At 39.7% G+C, this 18,272-nt stretch overlaps 1 protein-coding gene and 1 non-coding gene across 5 annotated transcripts; both read left to right on the top strand.

The window, feature by feature from the left end:
• The first annotated feature begins 311 nt into the window (after positions 1-311).
• Positions 312-18,272, top strand: LOC101744100 (probable peroxisomal acyl-coenzyme A oxidase 1). Of its 4 annotated transcripts, none has more exons than XM_012695733.4 (14): positions 314-531; positions 1,283-1,497; positions 2,840-2,996; positions 4,457-4,631; positions 6,662-6,785; positions 7,505-7,749; positions 8,518-8,681; positions 9,513-9,675; positions 12,414-12,604; positions 13,428-13,577; positions 15,344-15,449; positions 15,927-16,079; positions 17,326-17,442; positions 17,976-18,272. In XM_012695733.4, exons 2-14 carry the CDS (start codon positions 1,371-1,373, stop codon positions 18,117-18,119), a joined length of 2,016 nt encoding a protein of 671 aa, XP_012551187.1. In that variant the 5' UTR covers positions 314-531; positions 1,283-1,370; the 3' UTR covers positions 18,120-18,272. The 4 variants fall into 4 exon arrangements, with proteins under 4 accessions (XP_062524542.1, XP_012551187.1, XP_004932400.1 ...); XM_004932343.5 differs by having other exon boundaries at positions 320-531; positions 1,291-1,497; XM_021352066.3 differs by having other exon boundaries at positions 324-531; positions 1,276-1,497.
• On the top strand, positions 14,954-15,025 carry TRNAH-GUG (transfer RNA histidin (anticodon GUG)). The gene has a single exon. It is a non-coding gene; the product is annotated as a tRNA-His (tRNA).

An 18,272-nucleotide genomic window follows, 5' to 3' on the forward strand; every position in this document is an offset into this window, starting at 1 on the left:
GTTATGCGTATCGGTTTGAAGGCTGGGGCAGCCGTTGTAACTATACTTGAGACCTTAGAACTTTTATCTCAAGATGGGTGGCGCATTTACGGTGTAGATGTCTATGGGCTCCAGTAACTACATAACACCAGGTGGACTGTGAGCTCGTCCACCCGTCTAAGCAATAAAAAAATAGTAATTTTTTTTCTCAAAATTTTCAGTGAACCCTAGTTCGTAAACTATATTTAACGTTCCATATAAAGTCAATATTGAAATATTTAACTATGTAATGTGATAATGAATAAGTCTTGCAAGCGCTCGTATATTGTATATTCGATTTAAATCAAACATTGCACAGATGTGTAAATAGCTTGCTTAATTGTAGTCACGTATTACAGTGTTATTATAGACGAAAAGAATTTCATACCGAGACGCATGTTATGTGATCAAAATTATTCAAAAGCGTAATGACACGAATACCGATTATCTCTAACAATCGGATCACAAGATAGGCAGACGGACAAGATTGATGGGGACACGTTGTGAAGGATTGTAAAATTTTGTTTATTATTTTATATCGTGAATTGGATACGACGTTTTTGTTAAAACAAAATAATATAAGTAATTGTAGAATGCATATCTGCATAATTTTATAACGTTTTCATTCTTTTTTTAATAAATTTATCAATAACTAAAGTTTTTTCAGCGGACGTGCAACATGCAAAAAGATAAAATTGCATGTTGCATCAAACCATCTAATTAAAGATAGACCCATATCGTCTTTTAGCATTAAAAGTGTACAATTTCCAAAAAATATTCAAAATTGAGTTAATATGCGGAATCATTTGGTATCACCAGTATTTTTCTTATAAATATTGTCAAAAGAGCCGTTGTTTAGTATTTTTGATTTTAGTTTACCTATGTTTTGACTACTATTAACAAAATTAATAATAATAAAAATAAATAATTTTATCTTACTTTAAAAGACAGATAATCTCACTGGTAAAAAATAAAAAGTAAATGTTTCAAAGATGATTAATATTAAAAATATCACACGTTAAACCTTTAAAACACTCTCCTGTAAAATTAGTAGTAGTTGTAGTAGTTTTGAGATTATATTATACAGTCTTAATGCGAGAAGACGATATGGCCTAGCTAATCAACCTTAATAAAAGCCGTTTGGATGTAATTAATAAAATAGACTTTTTATTTGCACCTTGGATTTGTTTACGTATGGTAAATAATGAAATAGGTTTCTTTGTATGATTTACAAATGTAAATTTTAATTATAAGCAGGCAATAGAATTTCAGACGCGACTCGCTCAGTCCTATTGCGTACTACGAAGAGTACGGTCATTTTTCGATTAAACTGCTAGAAAATTGATGATAATATGGAATTAAGTATGTCTGCGAATGAAGATCTAGCTAAAGAGAGGGCCAGGTGTGATTTTAACGTAAGCGAAATCACGAATATTCTGGATGGCGGCATTGAGAGGACGAAACAAAGGAAAAAAATCGGTGAGTGAACATGCAGTTTCAGTATTGTGCGGCGTTCAATTGAATGTCGTTGACCTTATTAACTCGCCTTAAATGCGATTCTTAAAATACACACTAATAAAATACATTTAAAGTCTTAATTAAAAGTACTTTTACGGTTTAATCTCGCTTTTTATATTTGTCGTTATTACATTATTTCCGACGATTTGAAAACTGTATTGTTTTTAACAATTGACTCCATCAAAACATTAATGTAGTTTTAATTATGTTTACGATTCGCGAAAATTGCGATAAAAATCGTAATGAAGTTTGTTTTTTTATTATTTAATGTTAGTAAAGAATTACGTTAAATTTTAAAATTCCGGAAATGTATCTTTTGCTCGTGACGATTGACGGTTCATCCGGTGCTAAAAAGATAAGAGAGCTCATAGGCGTTTTGCAATGTGAATGTCATTTGTAGCGACATTTACGTTGTAGATGTCTATGGGCTACGGTAATGACTTAACACCAGGAGCTCGTTCACCTATCTAAGCATTAAAAAAGACTAGTCTTTAGGCGCTTCTAATCTACCAGACCTTGAATACAACTGCTCATATACACTGACAAAAAATATGGGTTCTCTAAAATTACATAACAGCCTATTTGTGCCCATCTCATATCAGCTACAAATTAGCGAGCCTGAACTTAGGTTACATTTAAAAAAAGAGACGTTTTAAGTTTATTGACTTCACAACGACTTCACAACACGTTATCGCTTTGCGGCAAAAATAGACAGGATGGCTGTACCCACTCATGCGAGACTACAACAAGCCCCACCGCTTATGATTACGCAAAACTCATTAATTTACCGGGTTTGATATTTGATATAATGGAAGTTGGTCGTTATTTTTGTAATGAAATACGTACTCAACAAATGTTCACGATTGACATCCACGGTGAAGGAATAACATCGTGTAATAAAAATAAAACCCGCAAAATTATAATTTGCGTAATTACTGGTGGTAGGTCCTCTTTTGAGTGCGCACGGGTAGGTACCACCATCCTGCCTTTTTCTGCATGAAGTTTGCGTTTCGGTTTGAAGGGTGAGGCAGCCGTTGTAACTGTACTTGAAACTTTAGAACTTATATCTCAAGGTGGGTAGCGCATTTACGTTATAGAATTAACTTAACACCAGGTGGGCTGTGAGCTCGTCCGCCCAACTAAGCAAGAAAAAAAATTACCGATTAACAGCGACCTGGCAGTGTCCCATAGATATGGAATTAAGGATCTAGAGAAGCATTGATGAATTGTAAAAGTAAAGTGGGATAAAGTGGTTAATCTGAATTCGATAGCAGTAAAAAAAATTATCACAAATGTATCACAGAGAGCATTGCATTGAGCAATGGCAAGTGTCGTGATGTCACTCCAGAAGAGACCCTGGGCCCGAAAGAGCGCTACGAGAATGCAATCCGGAAATCTTGTTTGTACACCAAAATTGTTAAGGATCAAGTATTAACGCTTACCGGGCTAGAGGTATTGGGGTAAGTACCGATTTTTCGGACCTAATTGCACTAAATGCGTACTAAAAAAGTCACGATACAATGTCTTTACGAGATCCCGAAGGCATCACTGCATGGTAAAATGCATATACGTGGAATTGTCAATAATATTCTTTGGTGAAGTCGTCGTGACCTAAAGTATCCTTTCCCTTTATCCAAATCGCTGGTGACCTTGTAGTAAGTATCCCAGAGCCAGTGCCCAGTTTTTTTTTTTTTTTTTTTTTTTTTTTTTTTTTTTTTTTTTTTTTTTTTTTTTTTTTTTTTTTTTTTTTTTTTTTTTTTTTTTTTATCTATGCTGATAGCCTTGAGAGGCTATTTCAGCTTCGCCCTAACGTTAGTAGGTGAGCTCGCGGGGCTCAACCGGAGAGTTGCTAACACTGACCCTAGCAAGAGCAGTGCTTCGCAGAATCTACCACCGGATCCCAGTGCCCAGTGATTCGGTAAACGTGACTCGTAGTGACAACAATGAACAGTTTATGTTGTTGATTCACGTATTCAATAATCTGTGACTCCAGTTGTCTGTATACATGAGTACTGTATACATTTTGAGTCTGCACGCATAGGTACCACCACCCTGCGTATTTCTGCCGTGAAGTAGTAATCCGTTTCGGTTTGAAGGGTGGGGCAGCCGTTGTAACAATACTGAGACCTTAGAGCTTATTTCTCAAGGTGGGTGGCGCATTTGCGTTGTAGATGTCTATGGGCTCCAGTAACTACTTAACACCAGGTGGGCTGTGAGCTCGTCCATCCATCTAAGCAATAAAAATAAAAAGTTTAGTTCTCTTATCCAATTCCTCAGCATGGGATTCATGCATGATGCAGAAGCAGTAGCAGAAAGTGCTGACCCGAAGCTTCATTATCATATTATTATTATCTTCTGATTAACAAAAGATACCATTATCTATACATATAAATAAAATTGAAGTGTCTGTTTGTAATATTGAAATAATCGCTTCTTACTATGTGCATATGAATATATATTTAAGGCACAAACACCAAAATAACATTTTTTACAATTTTTGTCTGTCTGTCTGTTTGTTCCGGCTAATCTCTGGAACGGCTGGACCGATTTTGACGAGACTTTCACTGATAGGTAGCTGATGATATAAAGAGTAACTAAGACTACTTTTTTAGACTAGCTTTGCCCCGCGGTTTCATCCGCGGTACGACAATAACCGCTTGTAACATCGCGGGACTCAGCTAGTCATTAATATATTGAAATGCTTTGAATTACAAAAGTAAACTATTGATAGTTATTAAAACTATCCAAGTAGATTAAAGTTAATAGCCGAAACATTAATAACAGATTTTTTGTTTTATCAAAATACCATGACGATTGCAACGTTTTTCTGTAAATGTATTGTAATGAAGTATTGTAAATATGAGATTTTCGTAGTGTTAAACCAAACTTCACTAGTATATAGATTTTCTTTTTTGTACAGGTCCAATTCTTCAGTACTCCGCAGAACAGCAGATGCGTTTTTCAAAGATATTTCACCATTCCTGCTTCACTTGGGCATGTTTGTACCGACCATCATGGGACAAGGCACTCCAGAACAACAATCCTACTGGTTACCGCGGGCCTTAGACTTTCAAATCATCGGTACATACGCTCAGGTAAATATTGTAATGAAGTCAACAAAGCAATTATGCTCACAGATAATTCTTAGTGGGCTACAACTGATGGCTTAATTAATAAGCCGAACTTATATTAGATTCTTACTGGTGGTAGGACCTCTTGTGAGTCCGCACGGGTAGGTACCACCGCCCCGCCTATTTCTGCCGTGAAGCAGTAATGCGTTTCGGTTTGAAGGGTGGGGCAGCCGTTGTGACTAAACTGAGATCTTAGAACTATATCTCAAGGTGTGTGGCGCATTTACGTTGTAGATGTCTATGGGCTCCAGTAACCACTTAACACCAGGTGGGCTGTGAGCTCGTCTACACATCTAAGCAATAAAAAAAATAAAAAAAATCATAATTTTTTTTACCCTGTCGATACTGGTCGGGATATTAAAGCGAAGTTATAAAATGATTGCATTACACGTCGTTACGGATCCTCCCGATCCATTAACGGTGCTTTTAGGTACCTCAAGCACCGGTCACCGTCCTCGCCGAACCCGTCGCTTGCGACGAAGGGCTCGATGAGTGAATTTACCCACAGACACAGTCCATTGAGTTTCTCGCCGGATCTTCTCAGTGGGTCGTGTTTCCGATCCGGTGGTAGATTCTGCAAAGCACTGCTCTTGCTAGGGCCAGCGCTAGCAACACTCCGGTTTGAGCCCCGAGAGCTCACCTACATGTTAAGGCGAAGTTGAAATAGCCTCTCAAGGCTATCAGCATAGGTAGGGTTTCTATATAGTGCCTGTGCTGGAGGCAGGGTCGGACCGGCGACACGGTGAGCTCTCCTTTCGCCTCACCCAGGTCCTTTCGGGGCATGGATGCTTCGGGAGGTATCTGTGGAGAGTCTGCGGAAGGGAGCCACATCCGGGTTGCCACCACTGCGGGCACTCGAACGATGACGCTCAGCACGCGCTAGAAGCGTGCCCACGGTGGGAGCACCCGCGGCGAAACCTCGTCGCGGTGTTGGGGCAGGACCTCTCTTTGCGGGCTATCGTCTCCCGTATGGTAGAGGACCGGAGTTCGTGGGAGGCCATGGTTGGGTTCTGTGACTTGGTCATGGCGCTTCGTGAGGCTGAGGAGCACGAAAGGGAATGGGATCCCTCTTCGGCTCCTCAGCGCAGAAGGCGGGGTGGACGGCGCGTGCGGGAGGCCGCCGCTCAGCCCTCGTAGGGACTATCGAGTGCCGGGTGCGGGGGCGCTCGGCACTCGACTGTTGGTCCGGTGGTGAAGCGGTGCAAGGTGGCTCCTGTGCGCCGCTCACGGTGTATCTCCCGAGATGAGGTTCTACGGGATTTTCCCGGGGATGAAATCCCGCCTTAACATTAGTACGGGTACTGCCTAAGGCGAGACTTTCGGCGCGCATTGCGGTACCGTAAGTTTCGTGTAGTCGGTGTGGTGGAGCTCGATGGGTAGTTTAGTCGGTAGTCGTTCTGCGGGGCAAGTGCTTCGCGCGCCTTTTTCAAGGCGTAGTCTTCTGTGAGAAATTGGGGGAGGTGAAGGACCTCGGCCCTTCTCTTCTCCCCTTCTTCCTCTCAGGAAGCGCCGGAGTCCGACATAACCCGGTCCGTTACCCCCCTCGACCGGGTATCCGTAAATGGATTCCCCAGCGTTAAAAAAAAAAAAAAGGGTTTCTATATAAATTTTCAATATCCATATTCTATATACATTTTCTAATTAATCGGACATCTTGATGTCCGTGAAGATGACGTTACATACATACGGTAACTAAGATAATAACGCCTTTTAAAAATTACTAACTAAAACAAAAAAATTAAAACTACTAAAGTTTATACTGATATTTACGATTGCGATTATTTGATATAATAAATTCTATTCATAATACACCTATTGCCACAAGGCATTGAGTTCATTGAGGGCAGTAGGTGCATTATGAATAATTAACCTAGGTTTTTCTTGTTGGATACACATTCTAGAAACATCGAATGCTTCTATGTAAATTCCCTAGTAATTCACTAATTGTGTGACAAATATCTGGGATTCTTACTGCCTTACTTTTGTAATTCAAGACAGAGCTTGGTCACGGTACGTTCATAAGAGGTTTGGAAACTACAGCGACGTATGATCCTGATACCGAAGAGTTCGTTATCCATAATCCTCGGCTGACTTCGTACAAATGGTGGGCGGGCGGACGTAAGTTACATACATACTTTCTTTAGGTTTCTTTGTATATAGTTGCAGAGACTAATGCACAAATAAATATATACAAATAGCCTGTATGAGCCATTCGAGTTCACGGCCCTACTTGGTGTAGAGTATGGTTAGGTGAGGTAAATGTCGAAAGGTTTGCCTATGTTTGCTGCTAGGGGCGTTGTTTGAGTTAACTTTTACGCTATCGAGAACGTTAAAAAACTCGCACTAACCATACATTACATTGAGGAGGCGTAAACATTAGTTAGTATTTGATATGAATCTATCGTTATTGCTATAAATATCCATTATTAGAGTGAACTGAACCAGAGGTGGTGTACCTATTGAATTTTGACCGCGTGCTCACTAGACAGCGCTAGGGTGATTACTGCACGCGGACGCTACATGGGCTAGAGACGCCTTTTTAATGAACCTTATTAACCATAAATAACCATATTTTATAAATTATGCGTTTCTATTTTAGGAAAATATTTTGAGGAAAAACTTTTTTTTTAGATTTATAAAAACCATAGAGTATACTGGAAGTTCTTATCTCTCTTTTTCAAGTTGCATTCCTCATGTGTCAGTACCATGCCTAATATTTTCCAGAAGTCTCTCCGCAACGAAATGACGTATTCAGTGGGGTGCAAATCACAACGCTAAATGTCGACACACATACATACATCTAGTTAAAAATAAAATGTATTTTATTCGAATTCTAGTGGGGAAGACGTCAAACTACTGCATTGTGGTAGCGCAGCTATATACGCAAGGAAAGTGTTATGGTATCCATCCGTTTATCGTACAGATCCGAGATGAAGATACCCACGTGCCTCTCCCGGGAGTCAGAGTGGGGGAAATCGGTCCCAGGATGGGCTTTAATACGGCCGATAACGGATTTTTGGGTTTCGACCATTACAGAATACCCAGAAATCACATGCTCATGAAAAACTCTCAGGTTCTGAAGGTAGTCAATAATATTGCAAAATTTAATAACTTGAATACTGAACCTTAATAATCTGAACTTTAATATCCTCTAAACATATTGAAATGCTTTTTAATTTTAAATAGCGATCCTGATTTAAATGTCCTGTCAACCTTCACTGCATCCTGTAAGGCAATAAAACTGGGGTTTTTCACTCGGCTTAGATGCAGACAGATGTATAGCTTTATGCCAATAGCAATTATTTGCTGTTGTTCAATGAGATCAGAACGAAGCATTAATTGCATAGCGTAACTATGAAAAACGGTGATACCAATCTAAGACAAGGCTGTATGGGCTTAGATCCCCTTGCTTTTCCTAATAAGGAAAAATTGTACCAAAAACTCTATGGTACGGTTACAATATGTTTAAAGTATAAATTACTTAAACAGGCTTACAAATTGTGTTAACACTACGCGATGAAAGCCATTCATGATTACAAATGTGATGTGTTTAGTCTGCAATTACCGAAGTAGCTCTTGGCTTCAGATACCAGACACTGCCATAGAGTTATCACGTTATCTTTCGAAAATATGCATTTTAAAGTTCTCCCCTGCCGGGACCCGGGAGACCTCTAAATCTATGTCCGTATCTATTCTAATCGCCATCAACGGCATATAGACCTCATGCCACGATGACGCTCATTCGGCCCCCAAAGATATGCCTGGGTGGAAATACCACATATTCAACGCTAAAAATAATCGGTTGGCCGTAGTTGGTAGCTAAATTTATCTGATTTTAAACATTTTTCAGGACGGCACTTATGTGAAAGTCGCAAGTCACAGTAAGCTGACCTATGGAACTATGGTGTTCGTAAGGGTGATGCTGGTTAATGAAGTAGCGTTCAATTTGGCGAAAGCTGCAACGATTGCCGTTAGGTATTCAGCCGTGAGGAGACAGTCTGAGAAGATTTCTGGGTAGATTAACATTTAACTTTGAACAACACACGCGAACTCACACACCCCCTTCCAAACTCACCCCCACTTCAACTCTCCCTGCAGCAGGGCAGTGAAGACCCATGCCCGGGTAGAGGGGTTTGCCTGTTCGGTGGGGGTATTTAAAAAGTTTGTGTGTCTATTTAAAAACCGGCCAAATGGTTTTAATTGATACCTAGAGTTCATATATATTATACTAAGCTGTTACGCCCACATTCCTTTAGACATATATGTATGGTCGAAATTTCTATTGAGTTGTATAGTAGCTTTCAGAAAAGAACGTATTATCGTTTCGTGGTAGAAATAGGCAGGATAGTGGTACTGACACTTGTCAGCTCCCAAATATGCCCCGATATCGGTATATTGTTTTAATACTTTCAATGAACCACCATTTTCGATCTCAGGTTGTTATTACGATGCGCCTTTTTTATTTAACTTTATTTTTATCAAATGTGAGAATTAAAAACGTTTTGAATTCAGTTTCTTTTTTGTGATGCATTGTAGTTCGCAGTTGACGTTAATTGATGAATTTATTCATTTTAAAACTTCAGCCAGTTAAATTCACTTGAACTTAATTTATATATTATATTTTAGGTATTTACCGTTAAAAAGATAGTATCGTGGGTTTTTCTTTCATTGTTTTAGTGAAATTTAGTGCGATGGCAGGTACTTTACGGAGACAAACATACATTTCTATTAAGACTACTTATAAATATGTTTTTTTTTTGTTATTTAATGACTATTTAGATAAGTTTTGATTTTTAAGTTTTTTTATAGCTATGTTTTCAATATTATTCATTTTACGAAACCCAGAGAGCCGGAACCACAAATTCTAGACTACGTGACACAGCAACATAAACTATTCGTCTGCATAGCGACGGCCCACGCTCTGCAATTGAGCAGCAACTGGTTGTGGAAGACCTTCAGTGCGGTATTGGCTGATATGAGAGGCGGGAATACCGAAAATTTGCCCGAGGTATGACGATCCTCTGTTGCATTAAGTCCTCGTGGCCTAAAGGATAAGACGTCTGGTGCATTCGTGTTGAGCGATGCACCGGTGTTCGAATCCCGGGCGGGCACCAATTTTTCCATTGACTTCCATTGACTTTTTGAATTGACTTCCACGGCGAAGGAATAGCATCGTGTAATAAAAAGCAAACCCGCAAATTTTAGTTTGCGTAATTCTGGTAGTAGGATCTCTTGGGAGTCCGCGCGGGTGGGTACCACCACCCTGCCTATTTCTGCCGTGAAGCAGTTATGCGTTTCGGTTTGAAGGGTGGCGCATTTACGTCGTAGATATCTATGGGTTCCAGTAACCATTTAACACCAGGTGGGCTGAGAGCTCGTCCACCCATCTAAGCAATAAAATAAAAAAGGTCAAAATTTTTTTACTAATTAATTGCGTTTATTTCAATAGCTCGATCAGTTAAATGTTCAATTTTCAACGAAGCGCCCAAAAGAATTAAACTACCTAAGAAGACTAAAATACCTAATTAATTACTGAATTACAATCGTGCCGCTTTTTTTCTTTTGAGCCTTGAGAGGCTATATCAGCGTTACCCTAGCGTGTAGGTGAGCTCTCGGGGCTCAAACCGGAGGTGTTACTAACACTGGCCCCAGCAAGAGCAGTACTTCGCAGAATCTACCACCGTATCGGAAACCCGACCCACTGAAAAGATCCGACGAGAAACTCGGTGGGTGGTACCGCTTTAAATATTGAGATTAAATGCAAATTAGGTAGGTAACCTAGAAAAAAATATATGAAACAGTAAATTGATTGATAGCTAAGATGTGTTTATATATTTCTGTAATCGGTGGTCACTTCCAAGAATGTCCACACTTATGAGTCTAGACCGTTTTTACCACCGAGCTAAAGTCCCTTAGATTTCTGCGTCTGGACTCGAATTCTTTGAAAAAACTCTCGCAAATCGTGTGAAAAATACCTCTCAATATATTATATCTGGTCAAAGGGTGAGTTGTCGGTTTTTTTTTAACGTAGGAGACCAGTCACTTTGTATTTTGTAGACGATATGATCCCGTCTAACATCGGCTGAGCCGTGAATTGTATTGAAATAAATCAACAGACAGCGGTTTAAATTAACTTACGATCATTTTAATTGATATACCTGCCCCGAATCCGCGTCCTTACGATTTGTTTATATACTGAAAGAGAAAAGTATATTGCGTTTAATATGCATAGCGTAGGGTTAAGGGCCCGATGGACTAACGAAGGTCGCGGGAATCCGTTGGATGCGGGCAACGCTGGACCGGTAGTTCTGGCGAATCTTGATGGAATACGGATAATAATGTACAAAGTATTTGATAGGCCAGACTGGGGCAGGATAATCCAGGAGAAAGTTATTAAATAAGGCCACGAGCTTCAGCGTTGAGGATTATCGACGTAAAGAGGAGTACATATTATTCAAAAACGATACCAAATTTAAACAGCCTTTTCTACTAGTTCTTTTTTTTTTTTATTGCCCTTGTAGGCAGACGAGCATACGGCCCACCTGATGGTGAGTGGTTACCGTCGCCCATGGACTTCAGCAATGCCAGGGGCAGAGCCAAGCCGCTGCCTACCGCTTAATACTCTCCACAAGCCTCGTTTGAAGAAGGACATGTCATAGCGCTCAGGAAACACCGTGGAGGGGAGCTCATTCCATAGCCGGATGGTACGTGGCAAAAAAGATCTCTGGAAACGCACTGTGGATGACCGCAGTGGCTCCAGGTAGTATGGATGAACTCTACTCCGGTGGCGGGCGGTGCGATGGTAAAAACGAGATGCCGGTATCATCTCGAACAATTCCTCAGAGCACTCCCCATGGAACATACGGTACAAAATACAGAGGGAACCGAAGTCCCTCCGCAGACCCAGAGGCTCCAAACGATCCGTGAGAATGGGATTATCGACAATCCGAACGGCCCGCCTCTGTATGGAGTCAAATGGAAGAAGTTGGTATTTGGGAGCCCCGGCCCAGAGATGGGAGCAGTACTCCACGCGGGGCCGGACTTGTGCTTTATAAAGCAAAAGCCTTTGTCCAGGCGTGAAGTACCGCTTCGCTCTGTTGAGGACTCCCAGCATTTTGGACGCCAACTTGGCTTTGCCTTCCAAATGACTCCGAAACTGGACATCGCTCGAAATGTCGACCCCAAGTATCCCAATACTCTCGGAAGGTTGCAGGGATACTCCTTGGAATTGCGGCGCCATGACAAAGGGGTCCTTCTTCGCAGTGAACGCGCAAACTTGTGTCTTTATCGGGTTGAATTGAACCAAGTTCAATTCACCCCATTCGGAGACTCGCCCCAGAGAGTTCTCCACTTCAGACACAAGTTTTGATCGTCTCTCTTGCACCGCGCTCCGAGAGAGACTCTGATGGCCGATATATCGCGCATCCCCCGTGCTGTCATCCGCATAGCAATGCATGCCATCAATAGACAGCATGTCATTGATATACAGGATGAAAAGCGTGGGGGAGAGCACCGAACCTTGTGGAACGCCAGCGTTAATGGTCATGGTATCAGAGCAGTCACCGTCTACAACGACCGTGATGCTCCGCCCATCCAAAAAGCTAGCGATCCACTTGCAGAGTCCCTCGGGGATTCCGTAAGATGGTAGCTTCGATAGAAGTGCCCTATGCCAGATACTATACTAGTTCGCCTATACTAGTTCACCGAGATTCAATTCAAGTTAATGAAAATTTTCTCGATTTCCAGTTGCACGCGTTGTCTAGCTGTCTCAAGGCCCTGAGCACATCGGATTCCGCGGCCCTCATCGAGCAGTGCAGACTGGCATGCGGAGGCCACGGCTACATGCTCTCGTCTAATCTGCCGCTGCTTTATTCATTCGTCACGGCCACTAGAACTTACGAGGGCGATTACACAGTGCTGTTGCTGCAAACAGCCAGGTACGCTAATTACAATATTGTTACGCGCTGGAGCTCGGGATAAATAAAAAATCTACTGAAGTACAAATTAAAACTGTATTAACACTTAGAACACTCTCAGAACACTTTAAAATTCTTAATTTACGTCTTCCGCTTCGCTTCAGGTGATCCTTTCGCTTTTTTTTTTTTGGTTAGATGGGTAGACGAGCTCACAGCCCACCTGGTGTTAAGTGGTTATTGGAGCCCATAGACATCTACAGCGTAAATACCGCCCCGCCACCCACCTTGAGATATAAGTTCTAAGGTCTCAGTATAGTTACAACGGCTGCCCCACCCTTCAAACCGAAACGCATTACTGCTTCACGGCAGAAATAGGCAGGGCGGTGGTACCTATCCGTGCGGACTCACAAGAGGTCCTGCCACCAGTTGTTCGTGGCTGTTTCGCTTCGAGTAGTTCCGATTACTAATTGACTTCGTGTCATCTCTGCAACGCTTTTATAGTCGATACGACATCCCTAGATTTATCGAGAACATTCTGGGCAACTCGAGTAGCTTCGATGTGTGTTTCCCCTATCTGACAATAGATGGCGTTGTACTTCTCGAGCAGTCTCGACGTTACTAGTTCCTTTGATATTCGTTTCGACTATTCGGCGATAGATGGCGTTACTCTTACCGGCGTTGCACTGCCCTCTCCTTAGACATGCTCATTGATTTTAGCCACAATATGTATAAAAACGAAGACGCCTAATGATATGTATTTGGATAGTATCGTCAAAAAACTGGTCATATAAGAAACCTTCAATTTTCTAACGATTAAAGTTCTAGAAACTGTTTTTTTTTACAGATTCCTAATAAAAGCGTGGGAGCAAGCGGAGTCTGGTAAACCGGTGACTCCGACGGTATCATATATGGAAGAAGCTGTCGTTGGTAATAAATACAAATGGAACGGTTCAGCTGAGGGTATAATAAAAGCTGCATATTATGTCGCTGCGGGGTAAGTTTCAGTAAAAAAAAAAACTCCTAAATAAGAGCCTATGTTTTTCATTTTTAAGCCCACTGAGTTTCTCGCCGATTCTTCTCAGCGGGTCGCGTTTCCGATCCGGTGGTAGATTCTGCGAAGCACGGCTCTTGCTAGGGTTCGTATTAGCAACGTCGTCAGGTTTGAGCCTTGTGAGCTCACCTACTAGTTAAAGTTACGCTGAAATAGCCTCTCAAGCCTATAAACTTAGGTAGGAAAAAAATTTTTAATTTGTACGGGACCAGACGTGGTCAGCCTCGTGTTAATTAGTTGTGGGCCCGTAAACAGAGAGACAGCCCATGATGAAAAAAACTTTAATAGTAGAAATAATGGTCGATATAATAGAGCATTTTACGTAAACACTTTAATGTTAGCATAATCAAATGTAGACGAATATTAAACTGCTTAGTCGTTCGTGACTACGAAGAATATAAAGTAGTAAGCATAAGATAAATAAAGAGAATTGTTAAAGTATCATATTATAGTTTTAGTCGGTATTTATAACAACTGCGCAGATTATGGTTTTGTCTTGCAAGCGTTTCGTCTTTTTTTCGTTTATTTATTCATTAGAATCGCCCGTCACGAAAACGTTTTTTTTTGTTTCAATTCTATCGCAGCAGCGTTCGAGGAAAATTTTGTCTCTTTACTTTAATTGTGGACGATTGTTACGATTATTTAATCGCGGTAAAATGCTTTACTGTTATAGGTACCTTTGTTGTACCTTTATAATTGAAGTGACTTAAATAAAAAGTGAACATGTATTCTATAAGTTTATTAAATTAAACAATCTCTTTTAGTTTAGAAAAGACAAGGAATATTTCAGTCTCTTTTAAATCAAGCGCATAATTATGTACCTTAAAGTATTAAAATCGAAACAAAGAAAAATTACAATTCTTCAATTACATTTTTGGCGTTTACAAAAAAAAAAACATGAATTTTGGATAAAACTACTTCAATTCTAAAAGTGCGATCTGATATTTCATCACAGTACTTTAGACATAAGCACTTTAGTTGAAAAAAAAAATACCATTTCTAATCACTGATTTTTTCCTACCTAAATGCTGGTAGCGCAAGGGGCTATTTCAGCTATCTGTATATCTGATTAATATAATAGATTAATCTCTCTGTGATTGGTTTTCGGAATGTTTAGTTTACTAGAAAGAAAGAAGACTCAACTCAATAATTTACTTAACCTAATATACACTTTATTTTAAAGCGAATAAGGTCCACTTGGGGGCACCCAAAACGATTGTTAATAGCTTTTATTAGTACTCCCACTATATGAAGAGTGAAAGTTTTGTATTTACTGGAATATGATACGAATTTTTGTCAACTCGGTGTCGACTCCGGTAGCCGTGATCGTCTAGTGGTTAGGACCCTACGTTGTGGCCGTAGTAACCCAGGTTCGAATCCTGGTCACGGCAGTGATAACACTGTCGCGGCGGAGTTTGTTTTTTCTTTTTTTTGCAATAACATTACTTTTTTTTGAGTCGTTTGTGTTTAAATTTTATTTTAATCTCCAATCTTCAGCATATAAATATGGATTTTTTTTTTAAATTATTCTTAAATTTTAAATATAATGTATATATGGCTTACAAAAATAAAAATTGTTTAAAACTGTAATAGTTCCGAAATTTGTGAATTTATTATTTTTTACTTACATTATTTACAGTTAATTAAAAATGCACAGTAAAAATATTAAATTCAGTTAAAAGTAGCTTATTAAAAAGTATTTCCTTCAGAAAAATATCATCCAGTGTTGCCAGTATAAGAAAACGTATGAAGAATGGAAAAGCATTTGAAGATGCATGGGAGTTGACCGGGGTGCAACTTGTAGCTGCGGCCGAGGTAACATTGCATTTTAATCTCTATCTTTTTTCTAATAAAGCTTATATTCAGTTTTGGTGAGAAGCAACACAAGCCACGATGTCAGTATTGTTTAAACAATTAAATTTTTACGCTGGTTCTACACATGAGTCGTCTATTATCAAAGGTGGCAATCTGTACATTTGGACAAAATTTTTTTATTGATATGTCAATACAGATTTATTTGAATATAATCGTCTCCTTCAAAGAATACGGTTCAAAACCTGCATTAAATAAAGGTTAGTAGTTAACCTGTTATTTATCTAAGATGTCGTTCCGAAGAGTTTTGTGACTGCCAATGGAATACAAAGTCAATAATTCGTTTTTCTGATTTACCAATCATTGTCCAAAAGTCAGATTGCCGCCTTTGATAATAGTCGACTCACATATACATTTATTATGGATAACAAATAAAAAAAAATATTTCTATATATTTAACCAAAATTATTATCTGCTTAGACGCATTGTCGTGCAGTGATCTGCGACGTGTATAGAAAAGAAACAGTAAGGCTCACAGCGAATTCCAGTCCGAATGTGAAAACTGTCATGGATCAACTTAACATGCTGTATTTATCTCACTGGGCTTTGGAGAGAACTGGCGACTTATTGAGGGTGAGCTAAAAATGTGCAACGAAATTCATATTTGTCTTTTTTACAAGAAAGTTGGAAATTGGAATTTGTTACATCCAAAATACAATGTATAAATTCTATATTATGATTAATGAATTATGAAATTGATTAATTTTAAGTTGTAGTTTTGAAGTCGATGTGGCCTAAGCGATAAGACGTCCGGTGCATTCGTGTTGAGCGATGCACCGGTGTTCGAATCTCAGGCGGGTACAAATTTTTCTAAGGAAATACGTACTCAACAAATGTTCACGATTGTCTTCCACGGTGGGGGAATAACATCGGGTAATAAAAATCAAACCCGCAAAATTATAATTTGCGTAATTACTGGTGGTAGGACCTCTTGTGAGTCCGCGCGGGTAGGTACCACCACCCTGCCTATTTCTGCCGTGAAGCAGTAATGCGTTTCGGTTTGAAGGGTGGGGCAGCCGTTGTAACTATACTGATACCCTTAGAACTTATATCTCAAGGTGGGTGGCGCATTTACGTTGTAGATGTCCATGGGGTTCGGTAACCACTTAACACCAGGTGGGCTGTGAGCCCGTCCACACATCTAAGCAATAAAAAAAAAAATTAGGATGGAAGTAAATGAAATCTGACGAGATTAAACAAACAAGGTCGCAATGAAATGAATTGAAATGGTAACAATTTACTGAGATTTCAGTATACTGTTTGCAATACCCCAGAACCCCCATCGGAGACTTGGTTTCATTTTCCCATACTCGCTCACTTATACAGATGCTAAATGGATAAGAATCCACTATTATTACCGTTTAAGCCCGAAGAAAAACTAACAAAATAAATCAATTCACCCAGTTTCGCGACTTGCATTCCCGCCAATAAGTCTTACGTCAAAAATCTTACGTCTTACGTCAAAGTCCTACGTCACTTGACGTTTATTGGAAAAGTAAATTTTTATTCGAATAAAGTCACTGAAAATTGTTCACGAATAAAGAGAAATTCATGTGACGTGACCATCAAAACAGTTTAAATCTTATAGGTTAACGTCGGATCAATTCAGAAATATCGCTTGTACGAGTATAGTGATTCGTGTGTCATTTTTTGTTTCTTTCTTGATGTCTCCTCTGTTCTTAGATTGATTTATTTTGTTTGTTCAACTTATCTTAGGATTTCAGGTCCTGGTTCAGTTTTGGATACAAGGTCGTTCAATAAGAGCCTGAAATACGTAAACAATTTTTTAAACATGTAAATCATTATTTATTTTTTCCAGTATACTTCAACGACAGAAGACGACATAATCAGCTGTCAACAGAGATACGAAGAGTTGTTGGCTGCGATCCGACCGAATGCCGTGGGATTGGTCGACGCGTTTGATTTCCCTGACGAGGTCTGCGTTTATTGGTTATTAAATAAATCCATACCGTTTAAAAAAAGGAATGTAGTTCTGACGAAATTCGGTATAGTTATAGTTTGAACCTTAAAAATCGTTCCGAAATCGTAAGAGATAAGGGAGCGAGTCATTGTTCAGAAGCTACGGAAATCCGATCATCCTAGTCTATATTGACAATATGATCATAATATCTTAATTCCTATTCCGTTAGTTTCTAAAGAACTTATAGGGCAGATTTAGGTCCGGTGGGGTTTTGTTTATAAATTTTTTTATTGCCCTTTTAGGCAGATGAGCATACGGCCCACTTGATAGCGAGTGGTTATCGTCGCCCATGGACTTCAGCAATGCCAGGGGCAGAGCCAAGCCGCTGCCTACGCAATGTTTATTTCTGGGAAACGATCGTCGTTTCTACTTAGAAAGATTGTATAGTTGTTTTATGCAAATTTGAGCCTTAAAACCCTCTACTTTACCTTTGAATTGATACAACGATTCAATTAGACTAAGCTAATAAGATCGTTAAAATGTCATAGATATTACAATCGACTCTGGGCGCGTACGACGGGCGCGTGTACGAGCGCCTGATGGAGGAGGCGCTGAAGAGTCCTCTCAACGCGGAGCCCGTCAACAGATCCTTCCACCAGTACCTCAAACCTCTCATGCAGGGGAAACTTTGAAATTAATTTTACATATTATATTTTTTGGAAAAAACTAAATCCAGTCAAAAGATCGAATCGAAGTAAATTATGACCTTTTTCCATATGTTTTTTTTATGTTAGGGAATGTCTTCAATGTGTGTTATTTATTAATAAACTTTTTTAGATACATAA

The sequence above is a fragment of the Bombyx mori genome, chromosome 5 (assembly GCF_030269925.1).
Source record: "Bombyx mori chromosome 5, ASM3026992v2".
Taxonomy (NCBI): Eukaryota; Metazoa; Arthropoda; class Insecta; order Lepidoptera; family Bombycidae; genus Bombyx; species Bombyx mori.